The sequence below is a fragment of the Erpetoichthys calabaricus genome, chromosome 3, assembly GCF_900747795.2.
Source record: "Erpetoichthys calabaricus chromosome 3, fErpCal1.3, whole genome shotgun sequence".
Taxonomy (NCBI): domain Eukaryota; kingdom Metazoa; phylum Chordata; class Cladistia; order Polypteriformes; family Polypteridae; genus Erpetoichthys; species Erpetoichthys calabaricus.
Genome location: NC_041396.2, coordinates 122,512,305 through 122,533,267, shown reverse-complemented (window position 1 = coordinate 122,533,267; position 20,963 = coordinate 122,512,305). Strand labels below are relative to the sequence as shown.

The following is a 20,963-nucleotide window of genomic DNA, read 5'->3' as shown; positions in this document are numbered from 1 at the left end:
TACAGGCTTTTAAATGATCGACATGCAGCGCGACAAGCAAAACACGCAGCCAGGCAGCAGCAGCAGCAGAAAAACAGCAGCTGATCAGACCACATCTCCTCAGCGACAACGCAAGCAGCAGATACGTGAAATGGCTGGAGCGGTGGGCGAGTGAAGCGAGCAGGGGGAAAAGCCTCATAGTGTGTGTGTGTATATATATATATATATATATATATATATATATATATATATATTTGCAGTTGGAGATCCACAAAGGGAGAAAAAACGAATCACGTATCATAAAATAGTTTTATTCCTGAGCTTTCAACCCCTGTCAGGGGTCTTCATCAGAGGATAATGCTTAGACTTACAAGAATCAAAGGCAATATATAGCAACACATTCAGTGGGGGGTGGGTGGAGGTTGCTAAGTCAGTATGATCAAAGGGGGGGGGGGGGTGTATCGTTAAATTAAAGTGCATATGTCCTTCTTAAGTTGGCATATGCTGGGTTTATGTCCAAGTGTCTGTTGATGGCATTTTCATCTGATAGCCAAGACTCGGCCAACTCTCTGGCGCTTTTTGTACTGGCCTTAAATTTTTACTTTCACGTTGTCCCAGTTGAATGTGTGTCCTGTCGATTTAGTATGTGCATATATCAAAGATAGTGCGTCCTTTCTTCTGACGGCGTTGCGATGTTCCTGTACACGTGTTGAGATTTTTTTTTGACGTTTGTCCTATGTATACAGCTGAGCAAGAATTGCATGGAATACTATAAACTGCGTTTCGTGTTTCGGCTGTCGATTTCTTGTTTTTAGCATTAAACAGGACCGTGCGCAGATTGTTGGTGGGTTTATGTGCTATTTTGATGCCCCACTTGGTCAGGGTGCGTGCCGTGCCTTCTGACACATTATGGTGGTACGGGAGTGAATGCCAGGTGGGGTGGGGGTTCTGATTTACGTCGCTTGTATGCTGATTCCTTTGGCGCCTGCTGTGTAGACTCCGATTAATGAATGATTTTGAGTATCCGTTCGAGGTGAAAAGTTGAAACAGATAGCGTCTCTCATTAATTTTTGTTTCCTTGGTATTACAATGCGTGTGGACGCGTTTAAATAGGGTTTTCACGCAGCTCCGTTTATGAGATACCGGGTTATTGCTGGCGAAGTGTAGAATCTTGTCTGCATGGCATTGTTTGCGGTAAACACTTGTGGTCAGGGTGGCGTCACTATTTCTTTTGATGTAAATGTCCAGGAAATTGATGTGTCGATTATTTTCTTTTTCCATTGTGAACTGGATTGCAGGGAATATTGTGTTAATATGATTGAAGAATTCATTCAGCTGGTTCTTTCTTAATATGACGAATGTGTCGTCTACATAGCGTATCCAAATTTTGGGTGTAATCTGGGATAAAGCTATGTTTTCAAATCGTTGCATTGCCAGTTCAGCTAGGAGTCCAGATAACGGTGATCCCATCGGCATGCCTTCTTTCTGTGTGTAATACTTGCCGTTGAAATGAAAGTGCGTTTTTTGGCAAAGTGATATTAGGTGCATTAAGTCTTTGATGGACAGTTTGGTTCTTGTCTCTATGGTGGGGTCAGTATCCAGTTTCATTAATAATGTTTCTGTGGCCAGTTGGATCGGGATTGTAGAAGAAGAATGTTCTCCTCAGCACCATGTATTTTGTGTGTTTAGTAAATTAGAATCTTTATAATAACTATTTTGTAACTTGCCAGTGAGAGACGCTTTGGCTTATGAACTAACAAAAATATGTTATTCCAGGGTTCAGGAGAAATAGTGTCCAGATGAATAAAATGTAAGCTGTTTCTTGTTTTTCCCTTTCTCAGAGTGAATGTTTCAGGGACAAGGTCACAAGGCTGCAGAAAAGTACATGTAGTTTATGCAAAGGCGTCTCTCCTGTGCTTAGCTTCCAAAACACAGATAATGCTTAGCTCAACAGACATATTGTTTAACTTTACTGTTTTGATAAGGATGTTCTTTCTGTCTTATTAATCATGAGATGCTGAAGTATAAAAAACCCCTCCTGGCTTTTGATCAGGGTTCAATTGAGCTTTGCGGCTATAGGTTATACTCTTTTGAATCTCTGCTTACTGCGACTCCGAATGAATAAATAAAGTGAATTGAGAAAATATTATCTGTCTGCTTTCCAGTGTGCCTTTTTCGTCCACAGGATCATGGTGTATAGCGATATAACATCAAACGAGACCATGATCTCGTCCTCGGCGATGGATACGTCATTCAAGCGCTGTAATGCCGACTCCGCGCTGTTGACAGAATAATCTGAGTCGTCCGTTAAATGTTTAAGTAGTTCGAAAAGTCTTTTTGACAAGTTGTATGATGGTCCGCCTATTAGGCTAACCACTGGTCTGTATTTTAGTGGTGTTTTGTGTATTTTTGGGAGTCCATAAAATTCCGGGCAGTTAGCATCATTGGATTTCATTTTGTGAAAGTTCTGTACAGAGTTTAGTTTATTTTATTCTGTGTGGTTTTTGTTGGGTCGTTATTTAGCTGTTGATAAGTATTAGTGTCCGAAAGCATTTCTTCCATAGCTGTGGCGTACTGTTCTCTGTCTAGGATAACAGTTGCGCCTCCTTTGTCAGCTGGTGTAATAATAATGCTGTTGTCATTCCGTAAAGATCTTAAAGCTTTCTGTTCACTTGCCAGAATACGTGTGGTTGGTTGTCGTGTGTGTAACTGGCTGGCGACGTTGCATCTTAGTTCTTGTGCCTGTTCTGTTGGTATTTTTTCAGTTGTTAAGATATGTTCTAACGAACCGAGGAAGTTCATGTTAGATGCGTCCTTATAATTGAATTTTAATCCTCTGGAGAGAATATTGTGTTCTGTGGTGGAGAGCCGTCTTTTGGATAGGTTGTGTACTCTGGGTTGGGGGTTGTTCATATATTGAGTTTACCCCATTTTTTGTTGAGTGTATTTCGTTTAGAAATACGGTTTTTGGAAGCGGTGTCCTGGATCCTTTTAGTCCATTCCTCCGTAACCGTTTGTCCACATGTTGTGATTAGTTTAGCGTGTTGCTCCATAATTACAGATCGGTAAAAGTTTCGTTGGCGGTGTGTTTCCGTGATAAGTTCATACAAAACTCGTTTAGTAAACTGTTGCATGATGGTTGACATTTTCGGGGTGTTCGTTGGTGGCTTGAATCGTAGGCATCTCGGAGTTACATCGTGCCTGATGCAACTGTGGAGGAAGAAGAGTTTTTCATAGCTGTGCGCTTCACGGATTGCCGAAGTTTCCCATCGTCTAATGCATTGGAGGGCTTCATGCCCGAAGGTTGTACGAATGGAAGAGAAGGTCTGTGATACGGTTTGCATATTTGCAGTTGGAGATCCACAAAGGGAGAAAAAACGAATGACGTATCATAAAATGGTTTTATTCCTGAGCTTTCAACTGGATAGTGACCCCACCATAGAGACAAGAACCAAACTGTCCATCAAAGACTTAATGCACCTAATATCACTTTGCCAAAAAACGCACTTTCATTTCAACGGCAAGTATTACACACAGAAAGAAGGCATTGCCGATGGGATCACCGTTATCTGGACTCCTAGCTGAACTGGTAATGCAACGATTTGAAAACATAGCTTTATCCCAGATTACACCCAAAATTTGGATACGCTATGTAGACGACACATTCGTCATATTAAGAAAGAACCAGCTGAATGAATTCTTCAATCATATTAACACAATATTCCCTGCAATCCAGTTCACAATGGAAAAAGAAAATAATCGACACATCAATTTCCTGGACATTTACATCAAAAGAAATAGTGACGCCACCCTGACCACAAGTGTTTACCGCAAACAATGCCATGCAGACAAGATTCTACACTTCGCCAGCAATCACCCGGTATCTCATAAACGGAGCTGCGTGAAAACCCTATTTAAAACGAGTCCACACGCATTGTAATACCAAGGAAACAAAAATTAATGAGAGACGCTATCTGTTTCAACTTTTCACCTTGAACGGATACTCAAAATCATTCATTAATCGGAGTCTACACAGCAGGCGCCAAAGGAATCAGCATACAAGCGACGTAAATCAGAACCCCCCACCCCACCTGGCATTCACTCCCGTACCACCATAATGTGTCAGAAGGCACGGCACGCACCCTGACCAAGTGGGGCATCAAAATAGCACATAAAACCCACCAACAATCTGCGCATGGTCCTGTTTAATGCTAAAAACAAGAAATCGACAGCCGAAACACGAAACGCAGTTTATAGTATTCCATGCAATTCTTGCTCAGCTGTATACATAGGACAAACGTCAAAAAAAATCTCAACACGTGTACAGGAACATTGCAACGCCGTCAGAAGAAAGGACGCACTATCTTTGATATATGCACATACTAAATCGACAGGACACACATTCAACTGGGACAACGTGAAAGTAAAATTTAAGGCCAGTACAAAAAGCGCCAGAGAGTTGGCCGAGTCTTGGCTATCAGATGAAAATGCCATCAACAGACACTTGGACATAAACCCAGCATATGCCAACTTAAGAAGGGCATATGCACTTTAATTTAACGATACCCCCCCCCCCCCCTTTGATCATACTGACTTAGCCACCTCCACCCACCCCCCACTGAATGTGTTGCTATATATTGCCTTTGATTCTTGTAAGTCTAAGCATTATCCTCTGATGAAGACCCCTGACAGGGGTTGAAAGCTCAGGAATAAAACTATTTTATGATACGTGATTCGTTTTTTCTCCCTTTGTGGATCTCCAACTGCAAATATGCAAACCGTATCACAGACCTTGTCTTCCATTCATATATATATATACATACAGTGGAACCTCGGTTCATGACCATAATTCGTTCCAAACCTTTGGTCGTGAACCGAAGCAATTTCCCCCATAGGATTGTATGTAAATACAATTAATCCGTTCCGGACCGTACGAACTGTATGTAAATATATTTTTTGAAATATTTTTTAAGCACAAATATAGTTAATTACACCATAGAATGCACAGTGCAATAGTAAACTAATGTAAAAACATTGAATAACACTGACACAAACACCCAGGCTCCCTGCTCAGCTGCACGTGCAGGCTCGCTCTCAGCTGCACACTCTCTCTCTCTCTCTCACTCTCTCTCTCTCTCTCTCTCTCTCTCTCTCATCAGCACACGAGCCTGCTCTCTCTTTCTCTCTAACATTGCAGCAGTTCGCGCTATAGCCTTACAACCCGATTGTTGTATAAACACTTTTTTTTTTTTATGAGTTTTAAGCACAGGGGGGAAAAAGGAACATTTGGACAAATCTGAACTTTATTTAAAACCCAACCACAAGAAACCAAGAAAATAACATTGTAAGAGTTCGCGCTATAGCCTTTATGACCCAATCGCTGTATAAACACTAAGCACAGGGAGAAAAAAAGGAACATTTGAACAAATCCGAACTTTATTTAAAAACCAACTACAAGCAACCAAGAAAATAACATTGTAAGAGTTCGCGCTATAGCCTTTATGACCCGATCGCTGTATAAACACTAAGCACAGGGGGGAAAAAAAAGAACATTTGAACAAATCCATACTTTATTTAAAAGCCAACCACAAGCAACCAAGAAAATAACATTGTAAGAGTTCGCGCTACAGCCTTTATGACCCGATCGCTGTATAAACACTACACAGGGGGAAAAAAGGAACATTTGAACAAATCCAAACTTTATTTAAAAACCAACCACAAGCAACCAAGAAAATAATATTGCAGGAGTTTGTGCCCGATCGCTGTATAAACAATTTTTTTTAAATGAGTTTTAAGCACAGGGGAAAAAAAGGAACATTTGAAAAATCTGAAATACAAAAACTAACCATAAACCACCAAGAAACTAACCTTGCATGAGTCGAGTTCTGGCATGAAGTGAGGAAGGACTGGGGGGAGAGAAGGTTACAGTTTTGAGGGAGAGTCTGGCTCCGCGATGGAGGGATGTTTTCCTTCAGGTGTTTTCTCTCTTGTGATTTCTTGGGTTTCTGGCGTTTTTAGTTGTTTAGGTGGTGGATCAGACTTAGTGAAGTAGCGGTCTAATGTGACTTGCCTTTTCCTACGCATTAAAATTTTTCAGAAATGTGAGACGACATTGTCGTTCATCATGTTTATCACTCTGTTCGTAACTGCTTTGTCAGGGTGGTTCTTTTTGAAAAAATCCTGGCACTCGTTCCATTTTTCCATGATGGCTTTTATCTCATCACTTTTTATAACCGCCCTTTCCTCTTCTTCCCCAGAGGACTGCTCCTCGGTGAGCAACCTAAGCTGCTCCTGCTGGATTTCAGCGAGTTCCTCCATCGTCAGCTCCTCCTTGTGATCCAGGACCAGCTCCTCAATGTCCTCATTGTCCAATTCAAGACCCATGCTCTTGCCCATGGACACAATCTCATCCACAACAGGAGGCTCAAAGCTTTCTAAAACCTGTTCAGGAACGCATTCAGGCCGAGATCAAGGTGCAGTGTGTGACGTCTTCCCAGGCTTTATCAGTGAGGCCGATGCAATGAACAATATTAAAATGGTTCTTCCAGAACTCTTTCAGGGTCAAAGACATCTCCTCGGTCACATTGAAACACCTGGTGAATAGTCCTTTGGTGTACAGTTTCTTAAAATTTGAAATAACCTGCTGGTCCATGGGCTGCAGAAGAAGAGTTGTGTTGGGGGGAGGAACACAACCTTAATAAAGTCGTATTCCTCAACCATATCGTCAACCAAATTTGGAGGGTGTGCCGGTGCATTGTCCATCAGAAGAATGCATTTTTTAGGCAGGTTATTCTCTTCAAGATATCGGGAGCGAAAGCCTCGTGCAGCCATTCCAAAAAGAAAGTCCTTGTGACCCACCCCTTCGTGTTTGCCCTCCACATCACAGGCAGTATGGCTTTGTTTACATTGTACAGGCCTCTCTCATCTTTTTAAGTGGGAGAACTTGCACAATTGGTGGCTGACTAAATACTTTTTTGCCCCACTGTAGGTCCTCTTCGGCATCCTCTTCGAGAACAATCTGGTCTCGTCGCAGTTGAAGATTTGTTGCGGGATGTAGCCTTCGTCCTCCACTAATTTTGTGAAATTTTTCACAAATTCTTTCGCAGCTTCAGCGTCTGAACTAGCAGCCTCTCCATGCCTTAACACACTATGAATGCCACTTCTCTTGCGAAACTTTTCAAACCATCCTCTACTGGCTTTAAATTCCTCACTTTCGCCACTCGTAGAAGGATAGTTTTGCAGCAAATCACCATGAATCTTCCTGGCTTTCTCGCATAACATCGCCTCGCTTACGCTATCCCCTGCAAGTTGCTTCTCGTTCAGCCATACTAGCAACAGTTTTTCCACCTCTTCCAGCACTTGAGGCCTCTGCTTGGTTAACATTGTAACTCCTTTTGCAACATCAGCAGCTTTAATAGATTCTTTCTGCTTTAGAATAGTCGAAATCGTAGATTTTGACTTCTTGTACTCGGCGGCAAGATCAGTAACACAAACACCACGCTCATACTTTTCAATAATTTCTTTCTTTACTTTGATTTCAATTTTCTGCAGAACTTTCTTCTCACCACTCTTCACTTGCTTAGGAGCCATGGTTAACTGCAAAAGCACACGAAATACTGTAGAGCACAAAGAGTTCACAGGTAAAGCACGCACATCTGACTGAGAACAATGAACAGGGAGAGGCTGAACACGTGCTTAAATACAGTAATCGCCGCGTACGAACCAGAAGGGAAATAGAGCACAAAGAGTTCACAGCGAAAGCACGCATGCAGGCACGTGCAAGCACGCACGTCTGACCGAGAACAATGCACCATGTGCGGAAATCATCGGCGCGCACAAACCGAAAGGGAAACCGGCTTGTTCGTATACTGAGTGTGTGGTCGTGAACCGAGGCAAAAGTTTGGTGAACTTTTTGGTCATAAACCGAGTTGTACGTGTACCGAGGCGTTCGTGAACCGAGGTTCCACTGTGTATGTGTATGTATATATATATATATATATATATATATATATATATATATATATATATATGGACATTGTGCTCCAGGAACGGCTGATTACGATTGATCACTGGTGGAAGCCAGTAACCATGGTCTGCAATGGAAATGGTGTTACTGTGGTCGAAGGTTCGAGGTAAACAGCAGGCAGACAGCAGATGTAGAATAAAAAAAAATAATTTCTTTATTCTTTGGTGAGCAGAGGAAACTATTGCAGCCCCTGTCAGCTTTGTGTCACTGACAGTTTACCATTAATAGCCCCATCTTGCGGGGGGTGCGCTTTTTATAACAGAGTACAGAGACAGCTTGTTATGGGATAAGGTTACACAATTCTTTGGGGGAATTTAGTAATATTACAACACATTTGTTCAAAACAACTTAAGAAGAAGTGAAAGAACCTATTACTGTTGATTAAACAAAAATCACAGACGTTTGAACTTTAAAAAAGATTAGCAGTTTTCCTGAGTACAGACTATAAGTCAGCACTTTCACAAAATTGTGGCAAGTTTGTCTTTTTAGCTTGCGTACACACTTAATTTTTATATGTAAATCTTGTTAATAAACAATTAATCCATAGCTTATTAATACAAACTAGTAATATACTTATACTGTTAAATGATTATACAGTTAATGGTTTCCCTCTTTTAACAATCTTAATGCATTCATATGGTTAACACAAGAACTCTTATACTTGCAAATATATATACATATATGTTTTCTTAGCATCAGCTGGTTTGCATAATAATATATTTTCCATCCACCCAGATGCACACAGATAGTAATCATCAAGGCATTTTAGATTTGTTTATCTAAGTACAAAAATAGGTCAAAAGGTTATAAGTCCAAGATTCTTTGTTCAACTATTATCTATTATTCCACATTACTTACACCTGATTGAGTTTACAAATATTGTTTAGGGGGGGGGGGGGGGGGGGGTGATCCTTTATTAATCTCAGTATGTCTTGTTTTTGATTTTTTAAAATTCTTGTGAACTGTATATGATATATATGTATGTGTCTGTGTGCATAAGTGTATATACAGAAAAAAGTTGAGGGTTATTTCTACAATGAAGATGAAAGAAGGTAAAAAATGCAATGTTTTAGCTGTATGATAAAGGCTACTTTTGTTTCTTTTCAGTGTAGAAATAACCTTCAACTTTGTTTCCTTTGGAGATGCATGCTAATGCTGTGGCCTATAGGAATAGCTTGTTGTTGCCTCCTAGCATTGGAGTTTAAAAAAGTAGCTAACTGGAGTAAACATTCAGCTTCTATATTTCACCCAATTGCTGAGCCACCACACTGCTCTTCAGTTGGCTAGCTCTGCTCACATGAAGCACCTTTGCTGTACTCTGTAGATCAATCAGCCCTAGCAATTGCCACCTTTGTAAAAGGATTGTTATTAGTCGCTCACCGATCCTACCTCGGCTTCTGAGCGCTATCAATCACAAAGGTGCTAAACAGTTCCCATCTTTACACTTTTCGCAGTATTACAGCTTTTAATCAAAACACAAAAGGCATATTCATATTCTAGAAACTAAAGAACGTCAAGCAAAGTGAGTCTGTCCATCAGCTTGTAGACACATGGTAAGGGCACCAACTTTAAACTGTAAGGTTATCTACAAGGTGGGCCATAAGTTTCCATACATAAACATTATGTAAACATACATAAAAATTTTTTTTATGAAAACCATTTTTATTTATATAATATGCTCTACATGACTGCCATTGTTTTGAAAACACATTTCAATACTTGTCCACCACTGCTTATGAACACGTATTAGCACAGCTGGAGTTATGCTTGTAATGGCGTTGGTGATACGTTCCCTAAGATGATTTATGTTTCGTATCTTTTCCTGATACACCATCGCGTTCAAATGCCCCCAAAAATAAAAATCAAGTGGGCCATCAGTATGACTTCAGTTTGTTACTCTTTATTCAAACGCATTTTTTAGGGTATCTGAAATATAAAAAATAAAACGTTAAAAACCATATGTATGGAAACTTATGGTCCACCCTGTATATATACACGTGTGTCAGTTATACAGGCCAGAAATGGCTTTGACACACACAGACTGCTTTTAGGTAATTAATACACTGTAAATTAAATACTACAGTTTAACTCACTGAAAATGTTGTTATTGATAGTGACACATGCGTGCACAGCAGCAAGCTTTGCCCTGCATTACTTTAAACAAAGTCTTTCTGTTAGAAGTCCTACCTGTAAGATACTGTAAGGGTCTTGGTATTACATTCTGTGTACCCTTTTGTTTCTGTGACTCCTAAAAACAATTAAGTGGTTAAAGCAATCCCTTAAGAGCTAAGAGGAAGCATAAAGTGGTATCTCTAGCAGAGAAAAAAAAATCTTAAACCTTTTGAAAAGTGTCCCTTGCCAAAGTCATTATTCCCTAAACAATACAGTGTAACAACTATTTGCATAATGTTTACATTGTATTAGGTAGTATATATTATCTAGAGATGATTTAAAGTATATCGGGGGATTTTCATTGGTTATATGGTTATATAAGGGACTTGAGCATCCATATAGTGACCTAGAACCAGTCCCCTATGGATACAGAGAGCTAACTGTATATAAAAATATATGAAATACAAAGTAGAGTTTCTCACTCACCTTCAAAAACACTATTTCACATGTTGTTAAAATTAATTTAATTCTTTTTCTTTCTACACAAATAATCTGCCTATTTATTTAATTTTACACCTTTTTGTTTTTCACTGCTTTCATTTTCTGGAGAGAAATCCCATAAACCATGTTTTTACTTGTTTCCCTATTTCACTTGTTCTTCTTATTTTATCTCGACTTTCTGATGCTTGTATTTTTTTTTTGTAGAACTATCACACAATATTATTTCTCATATAATTTTAAGTCTTTTCCCCATAACTCCCTTTCTTTTACTGTATCGTTCTCTGCTTCCATCCATTCAAATTCTTCTTTTGATTTATTGTCACATAACTTTCTGGCCACATTTTCTGTATAGTTTTGGTTGGCTTCCTTTAAAAAACATAGCCTATGGGCACAATATTTTGCTTCATTGGATACAGGTGGCTGTGAACTCAACAGTTTTAAACAAATTCTTCCTTTTATCTTAATTCAGTATTTTCAATTTAATCATTTTCTTTGTACCTGATCACCATATTACAGTATCCTCTCCTTTATATATCTGTATGTATCTTGTTTATATTGGATAATGGTCTTACCTGGGAACAAAAAAAGGAAATCGACAATGCCTAGTACAAAAACAAAGTACTTTCATAGTATGTGTGGTACCTTCTATTATCAATCCATTTCAGACATCATGGCACTCCTTCTGTCTCTTTCATCCAATTAACGAGCTTTTCCTTTAGCATACTTCTGTCTCTGCACTCTTATTCATCTGTTCTGCATCCATCATGCAGATTTTGGGTTTGCATCAACACTACCATTATAACAGTCAGTGCAGGTTGCTAATTGGGACAGTAGTTGTAGAGAAAGTTTTGACTTAAATAAGAAAACTAAGAACATAAACATTACTTTCAGAAGCCTTAAAGCCTAAGTTGAAGTTTAAGTAAAATCGAGGAAATCCAGGAAACTACACCTGCTTGGTTAGCCATGGAAATTAAATTTTCTTTTCTTTGTATGGTTTGCTCTGTCCACCAGCCACCAGTAATTAATGTCAGTTTCAACCTATATGCATACCTGAGATAATGCCTGTTTCTCTGAATGAGGATTTAGACAGTAAAAAAGCAAAACAAAAAAAAAAAACAGTTGTATGGGATGTACCCCTTAATTATCTATGGGATAATATGTGCCAAGCAAGCCATAATTTAGTTTAATATTGTTTATCGTTCATGTATCTCATCTGAATGTGTCTAAAGTGTGCACAGGACACAGTCTAACCTATGAGCGATGTCATAAAGTGCCTGCATCATTAGGCCACATGTACTGGGAATGACCTGCAATTAAACCATTTTTGAGAAATATGTGTTTGTCTTCTGTATAGTATAGCCTTGGATTTAAGATAACTCTTAATGCATTAACATCAATATTTAGAGTAATGCTAGAAGGGAAAAAATGTGCTTGGTTGTAATATTATGTACCACACTAGCTGCATGAACACTTAACTTGCTTGACTCAATCCACGCTCTATAACTCAGTGGGAAAGCAATGTTCTATATTACCTCAAAATGTAAAAAGTCTATTTTGCTTATGAAGATCTGTTCCAAATGAGACAACAGCTTGTTAATATACTTGCTATGGTGGTTTCCACTTGATAAAGTTGTGCTTTGTTGTTATGTCTTGTTTGTTTAAAATGTAAATTAAAATTAAATAACAAAACCTAAATGAAATTAAAAATTAAGAGATTCATTCAGTAGAATACTAAGTGAACCATGCACTCAACCAGTTTTTACTTCAGATAAAAGGAATATCTGAGGCAATGTAGAAAACAGACCGATATTATTTTTTAAGTATGGAATTTAAATTTTATAGTATATTACCTATGTATATATGTCAGTACAATTTATGGACAGTTTAAAAATGTTTTTAACAGGTGGTCAGAAACAGAGGATTGCTATTGCTCGAGCCCTATTAAAGGTACAGTATATGTTTACTTCAGATTCTATAAATGTACATTTTATTTACAACACACTACTATGAAACAAAATGTAAATAACAAATAAAACGTGTTGTAGGTTATAAAGTATTTTTCTTGCTGAGATATCAAGACTTTCTGGATCTATTTGTATATTGTCTGGACATGGCAGTAATGTTTCTACATTTTAATGTATTGTATTTACGTAACATAAGTAAAAAATCTCCAGATAGCATTTGATTAAAGATCTTATATATCACTTGTACTTGAGGTTTATAGCGTGCTTGCTAACTATTGAGCTTTGCATCAGCTTTGACCTAATGCCGTATTTAGTCCTTTCATTTTCCTGCCCAGGAAAACCTTTAATTAAATCCCTTGTGGACAACGGGACACTAGCAAAAAATGTTTCAGGTGTTTGTATTTCCCTGACAACAACTTACCTGTCACTTTAAACAGAAGTGAGAAATCCTTTTTGAAAGTAAAAGTTTTTTGAAGCACTGATAAGAAACTTAAGAAACATGAATTTTACAAATGACCATTCGGTCTGTCAAGCTTTTTTGTTTAGCTAGGCTGTCCCAATATCTCATCCAGATGCATTTTAAAGATTGTCAGGGTTTTGTCTATAACTGCTATATTTCAGTACTTTGTTCAAGATCCCCACAACTCTGCATAAAGAAGTGCTTTCTGGCTTCAGGCCTAATTGCACTTCCCCTTAGTTTCCACTGGTGTCCTCAAGTGTATAATTTACAGTTAAATTTAAAGAGATTAAGAGATTCCCTTTAGTTTACATATCTGAATAGAGTGGTGTTTATTGACAAATCTCTTAAACTTTGAAGTATTGTACACTCAAACTCTCAGCTCATGCACTACTTGCTTTTCTTGTGCATTAGCTACTCAAGTCTAGGTTGCCGCTAAATGCATTACATTGTAGTTTTCTGTGTTTTGCTCAGTACCAGGTGAAGCCCAAAGAATGGTTCAAGCACAGGCCCTTTCTCCCTAAGAGTCTCCATTACACCAATCAGTAAAGTGTTATTACTACTTCTCTGAAGTGAATGGAATTTGCCTCTAATTCCCCCAGTCCCACACCTTACAGTATATACAACCTACGTAACACACAGAAATATTTAGAGTAGAACTATTCCACAACAATTAATCCAGTTAAGAGTCTGAGTGTGCAAGGTCTCAAGGTTAGCATGAGAAAGCAGCCAGGACTGTTAAAGGGATTTGATACAAAACAGTAGTTTCACAATTTTTGAAAATTGAGGTGGAAATCAATCACTTTTGTCAATGTGTGTTTGCAACACTCTCTTGGAAAAGGCATTACATTTTAGAACACTCATAGAATTGAGTTGTATTGGCGGGTGCACAAATACTTCAACTGAAAAGTCTTTTTTTTTACATTCCAGATTTCTCTAGGAAAATTGAGTCTGTGTTGGGTAAAAAATCCAAACTGATTTTTTTTTTACTAAAATACCAGTTAAGGGTTGCAACCTATTTAGACAACTATCTTACAAGATAGAGTATGGTAATGGTGACAGTACAATTGTAATTGTACTAAAACAGCTCTAAAACAGTAAGTTTACTTTCTGTCCTTGACATATTCTGACTGGCCTAATATAATCAAAAAATTAAATGAATTCAAGGTAAAAAATTGTCTTCAAACATTTATCCATGATTTCTATTGATTGTGTTCTTGGAAATAGATAGATAGATAGATACTTTATTAATCCCAATGGGAAATTCACATTTTCCAGCAGCAGCATACTGATACAATAAATAATATTAAATTAAAGAATGATAATAATACAGGTGAAAAAAAGACAATAACTTTGTATAATGTTAAATGTTAACGTTTACCCCCCTGGGTGGAATTGAAGAGTCGCATAGTTTGGGGGAGGAACGATCTTCTCAGTCTGTCAGTGGAGCAGGACAGTGACAGCAGTCTGTCGCTGAAGCTGCTCTTCTGTCTGGAGATGATACTATTTAGTGGATGCAGTGGATTCTCCATAATTGATAGGAGCCTGCTGAACGCCCTTCGCTCTGCAACAGATGTTAAACTGTCCAGCTCCATGCCAACAATAGAGCCTGCCTTCCTCACCAGTTTATCCAGGCGTGAGGCGTCTTTCCTCTTAATGCTGCCTCCCCAGCACACCACCGCGTAGAAGAGGGCGCTCACCACAACTGTCTGATAGAACATCTGCAGCATCTTATTGCAGATGTTGAAGGACGCCAGCCTTCTAAGGAAGTATAGTCGGCTCTGTCCTTTTTTGCACAGCGCATCAGTATTGGCAGTCCAGTCTAATTTATCATCCAGCTGCACTCCCAGATATTTATAAGTCTGCACCCTCTGCACACAGTCACCTTTGATGATCACGGGGTCCACGAGGGGTCTGGGCCTCCTAAAATCCACCACCAGCTCCTTGGTTTTGCTGGTGTTCAGTTGTAGGTGGTTTGAGTCACACCATTTAACAAAGTCATTGATTAGGTCCCTGTACTCATCCTCCAGCCCATTCCTGATGCAGCCCACGATAGCAGTGTCATCAGCGAACTTTTGCACGTGGCAGGACTCCGAGTTGTATTGGAAGTCCGATGTATATAGGCTGAACAGGACCGGAGAAAGTACAGTCCCTTGTGGCGCTCTTGTGTTGCTGACCACAATGTCAGACGTGCAGTTCCCAAGACGCACATACTGAGGTCTGTCTTTAAGATAGTCCACGATCCATGCCACTAGGTATGAATCTAATCCCATCTCTGTCAGCTTGTCCCTAAGGAGCAGAGGTTGGATTGTGTTGAAGGCGCTAGAGAAGTCTAGAAACATAATTCTTACAGCACCACTGCCTCTGTCCAAGTGAGAGAGGGATCGGTGTAGCATATAGATGATGGCATCCTCCGCTCCCACCTTCTCCTGATATGCAAACTGCAGAGGGTCAAGGGCGTGTTGAACCTGTGGCCTAAGGTGGTGAAGCAGCAGCCTCTCCATGGTCTTCATCACATGTGATGTCAGAGCAACAGGCCGAAAGTCATTAAGCTCACTAGGATGTGATACCTTTGGGACTGGGGTGATACAAGATGTTTTCCAAAGCCTCGGGACTCTCCCCTGTTCCAGGGTCAGGTTGAAGATGCGCTGTAGAGGACCCCCCAGCTCCGATGCACAGACCTTCAGCAGTCGTGGCGATACTCCATCTGGACCGGCTGCTTTGCTGGCACGAAGTCTCCTCAGCTCTCTGCTCACTTGCGCTGTTGTAATTATGGGTGGGGATGTCTCTCCTATGCGGGTATCAGCAGAAGGATGTGTGGAGGGTGCAGTACTCCGAGGTGAGAGTGAGAGTGGGTTAGGGTGGTCAAACCTGTTAAAGAAGTTGTTCATTTGGTTTGCTCTCTTCACGTCTCTCTCGATGGTGGTACCCCGCTTCGAGCTGCAGCCAGTGATGATCTTCATGTATGCAAATAATGCAGTGTCAGCATCCAATCAAAGCACACTGTGTGATTTTTTTCCTGCCAGTCTCTCTCTATGGAGATCTGCAAAACGAACCAGGAATGAATGTGAAGAGTGTCATTAATCAAATTGTACATAGTGGTGGCTGAAATTTTTGTGATTTGGATGATATTAAAATCTTTCAACTTTTCTCTGAAGCTTTAATGTAAGTGTATGAGACAGCTGCTTATACTTTAAATTCATTAGCACTCCACCCAATCCTAAAATTTCACTCTTGATGCTATGTTCAAAGTAATGCTACTCAATTTATGGATTATTATTATTATCATTATTATTGTTATTTATGTTATAGCCAATCATTTTTGCTCACACATATTTGTCAAAACAGACACCATTAAAGAGACACCTAGACAACAGTTTAAAAAATCATTTTAGTGATGGAGTGAAGGATTTTAAAACAGTAATAAATCACCTGCACAGAACATGATTTCAAAATACAATCATTTTGAAATTATTAGTTGTTATTAATAATTTCTTTCTGGTACTATGTTGCTCAAATTATTCACTTTGTATTTACTTTTTTGATATAAAAAATGTGTGTGTGTGTTAAGAGAAATATAGCCACCTCATGTTGAAGTCGACCTCTAATCTTCAGAAGATACACTTGCCAACTAAGTGACTATGTTATTCAGCTGCTGTAATAGTAAGCCTTTTGTTAAAAATGAGTAACAGAACAAGTCAAATGCTTGATGATATTTGTACAGAAAATAGATGATAATATTAAATAATAATACTTTTAATAGCAACTATGTATCCACACATACAATACTGAGATCATGTAGAGTTACACAACTTGAATTTAACATCCCTGAGTGGGGGGTAGTATGTAACGTGATTGTGACTGAGAGAATGAAAGTGGAAAAACAAAGCTAACTATTACATTTACTATAAATTTACACCGGCTGTTACAGACACAAATCAAATGTATGTTTTTATTGTATACTGTTAACAATAAGAGCAGCTCATTATGGTAAGTTTACAAAATAGCTGGTTTCATACTCGCAACCTCAGGATTGTAAATCAGCAGTTCTGCACCACGGAAGCTGTCGTATTGCACTTGCACATTTTGTGAAAGTGTTTATTAGATATTTGGACTTCAGCCTTCACACATTATACAGTTCATGTCTACATTTTGTCATTTATTACTAAAACATGACGATATGTTTACATAGACTGTTGTAGACACGGAACACACATGAAATTATTTCCCCTATACAACTCTAGGTAGCTCACTCCCAGATAATCAATGCTTGAACCCGGAGAACTTCTTGCCCTTTCTGCGGCAGTGGGGGGGATGGTATAGCAGGCTGCTTGTGCTTATCGACACATTTACAAGACAAATATGTTGACAGAGAGGTTGAGAAGGGATTTAAGCTGTGCCATGTGTACAAGTTTTTTCGTAGGCTTTGGTCATTCTAGTTATAGTCAGTACTTACACTTCAAAATATTTTCCAGAATAATTAAATGTGCGTAAACGCATACTGTGCAAGATTAAACAATTTATCATAAACATCATAAGCATCATATGTGCCACCTTTTGGTCATTTTTGGCCAAGCTTGTAATGTAGAAGCTTGTGTGTGAAATGCTGCGGGCACATACTCTACTGCTCCTCTTTTGAGCTGGTGCTCTATACAAAAATATAGGATATTGGGAAGGGGCAAAGACTTTCTCATAGCACTTTTAATGTCTATGATCTCTAACTGCTTTTTGTACTGCTTATACTTGTGCCTCTAGAAGGGAAAATGATCATACATCTACTGTTTAAATCCACTGTTCAGTACTGAATAAAAGAGTATCTTAAAAAAATAAAACAAGGAATTAATGAAGTAGTGGTACATAACACATAATCAGAAATACTCTAGTATAACATTACATTTTTTATATAAATATCAACAAAGCATGAATTATAGGAATTAACCATAATACCAAAAGAAGATTCACTTGATAAAAAGTGTAAACTTTGCACAGACTTCACCTGACTAGGGATTAACTCATGGTCTGCTGTGAGATAGACAGTCAATAAATCTTTATTTTATGTAATGCCATTAATAGAATAAATCATCAGAAAGATCTATGAAACATAAACAAGCATATATCTCAAAATATATAAACCATCTCAACAGCAGGTTAAACTTAATGGTGTAGAACCTAACAGAGGTTTGAATTGCAACTGACTGTAGACACCCAAAGCTTCCAAAACGTGATTCTACAAAATGTAGAGCAAAAGGCGGCAATGCACTATGTAACTTTAAATTTTACTGCTAGGTGGCAAATATATGCAGAATAAAATCCTGTAAATTGACAGAAATTCACAAATATACACCGGCCTAGTTTGCAATGGAAAATAAATCTTGTTTTAGATTTTCTGTGTATGCCCTACTCTATTTTCCAATCAGTACTAACTATTATAAATTTATCAGCAATTTAGTCATTCACCAACTACTTAAAATATCAAATCAATGTAGGACTCATTTCAAGGTAGAGAAGCTCTTATCTGTTGCTTCTATGCACGATAATCATCTTTTTCAACCTTCTCAGACCTAAGTATTTATCATATGGTAAAAGCTAAGGAATAAAACACAGGGATCTTTATGTAGATTATGTGTTTGCATCTTATCAATAATTATGTTCTAAATTAAATTTTCCAGCTATGCACTTTTTTCCTATACATAAATTCAATGGTTTGTTAAAAGAAATGAACCCAAATTTCCATACCTTACATCCATATCTATTCTAGAGGTAATAGTGGTTAGTCTTGATGACAACTCAAGACAGCTTTTCAACAGCATATAAAAATATTTCAAGGAATCAATCATTCAGCAGCCCTAGGAAATAGCTGGAGAGGGATCTTTCAATTAGCATCTCAGATAAGGTGAGGAACCCAGCCATTCATAGAATACACTGTATACCACACTTTTGACATGTAAGCTTATCCTGCTTAACTGGAAGAATCCCTACCTATCTTCAATAACCTAATGGGTAAGTTACATTCACTGTTATCTCAAATTAGAGAAAAATAAAATTCTCTTTAAAGAGGATATGTCACAGATATTTTTTTAATCCTAGCACAAACTGATCAGTATAATTTTAGAGTAAGCATGCCATGTCCATAATTAAAACTCTTGTGCTATTAATTGTCCCATCTCTCTATTATAAAAAAAAATCCTGGCAGAGAAAGACTAGGGAGACGAGATGTGATCTTCACATGAAGATCACGGAAGACACTTAAAAGACCCGCGAGATGAAAGAGATTGGCTATGGAGCGTCTCGCGGGGACCTTAAACATGAGACTTTGTGCCAAGAGATTGACCCAGGACCATCTTGCAGGGATGTAGAACATGAGATTCTTGCAAGGCATGCCCTACTTTCAACCAATATCAAATAAGACCACAGGCAACAAAACACTCAGTCGTGCAAAGGCTTTGAGCACACACAGATCCAGGGCTCTCGGCGCATATAAAGCGTATAAGGACAATACGTTATAGATGAAACGTCGACGACTAAGCGAAGATGAAAGAGCAGCGTGGAGAAAAGAGACTCAAAAGCATTGGAGAGAAAAAATGCAAAAAAGAAAAAGAATAATCTAGGTGCAAATTCAGAAAATAAGGAAAGTAATAATCAGCCCGGAACAAGTGGAATTGAAAAAAAAGCATGTCCAATCGGGCTCAGAATTAAAAGACAAAGTAGAACTTTGTAAAGACGTTCAAAAACATTGGCGTTATACACATGCAGAGCAGGTTAGAGATTATGAAAGCAGTGGAAGGCTCAAAAAAAATGTTGGCTCGATACAAATGCAGAGAAAGTTAAAGAATATGAAAGCAGGAAAATTAGAAAGTATCAAAAAAAAAAAGAAATTAAAGTTCTCAGTAGCCCAAACAAACAGAAATTATTACTCGAAAAAAGGGAAAATAATCAGAACGGACCAGGTGACATTGGAAAAAAAGCAGAACAAAGCGAGGTCAGAAATAAAAGACAAAGAGTAGAAAACAAAGTAAAACATCATAAAGAGGTTAAAAAACAAGGGGGCCAAACACATGCAGAGCAGCTTAGAGATAATGAAAACAGTGAAATTCAAAAGACTCAAAAAAAAACAAAAAAACGTAGGAACGTTTAGGAATTTCCCAGAGCTGACATTCCAGGCCATAACTACAAAGCTGGCAGAACTCCTCATTGATTCCCAGCCAAAAAAACCAGAGCTTAATTCACTTTGTTTTATCAACCCCAACATGGGCACCTAGGTGATGAGCACATGCTAGTTCACAAACCTGCTGCTAGTAGGTTTTCAGGATTAGCAACAATGACTGCATCTCCACCCTTGTGTTCCACTACTTGATACAGAAAACCATGTTTAATAGCAAAGTGAGGCCCTGATGGCATGGGCCTGAACAATATGTTGACTGTTAACAAGGACAACTGTATTCTTGGCAAACTTGAGGGAGTCATCATTCCTTTGTTCCCTTGTAAAGGAAGCTGGAGTTTGCCGAAATTGGAAATTTAACTCTCTGGACAGAGTTTTGACATGTGGTGACCCGCTTAATGCCTCTGAGGAGATGCCAGCTAATGTTGACAGGACACCACCCACATCATATTGGGTGGCCATGTGATCAACCTCTTTAACCAGCAGTAAACATGGTAGGGAGGCCACCTGAGACATCAATTCAATGTCCATAACTAGGTTCATTGACCACTCTGGTGTTTTTCATTTTTTTCTGCTATTACTATGTAACAAGTTCCACTTATTCCACTTTAGTCCCATTTGAGTATTACAGACATACAGATTGTGCATGTTTATCCCAAAAAGGTGATTACTGAAGAAGCGGACCTATACCACAGAATTTCCCTGACAATATAGGTTAGACTGGTCTCTCCTTATTCCCGCTGTTGTTGAAGCATGTAACGGTGA

The 20,963-nt window shown here is 38.6% G+C and overlaps 1 protein-coding gene across 2 annotated transcripts in view; it reads left to right on the top strand.

The window, feature by feature from the left end:
• The window catches only part of abcb10 (ATP-binding cassette, sub-family B (MDR/TAP), member 10), a 222,451-nt gene that overhangs the window by 140,986 nt on the left and 60,502 nt on the right, over nucleotides 1-20,963 (top strand). For both annotated transcript variants that reach the window (XM_051924255.1, XM_051924254.1), the window contains exon 11: nucleotides 12,522-12,565. In XM_051924255.1, coding sequence (XP_051780215.1) covers nucleotides 12,522-12,565 — 44 coding nt within the window. The remainder of the gene's footprint in view (nucleotides 1-12,521; nucleotides 12,566-20,963) is intronic.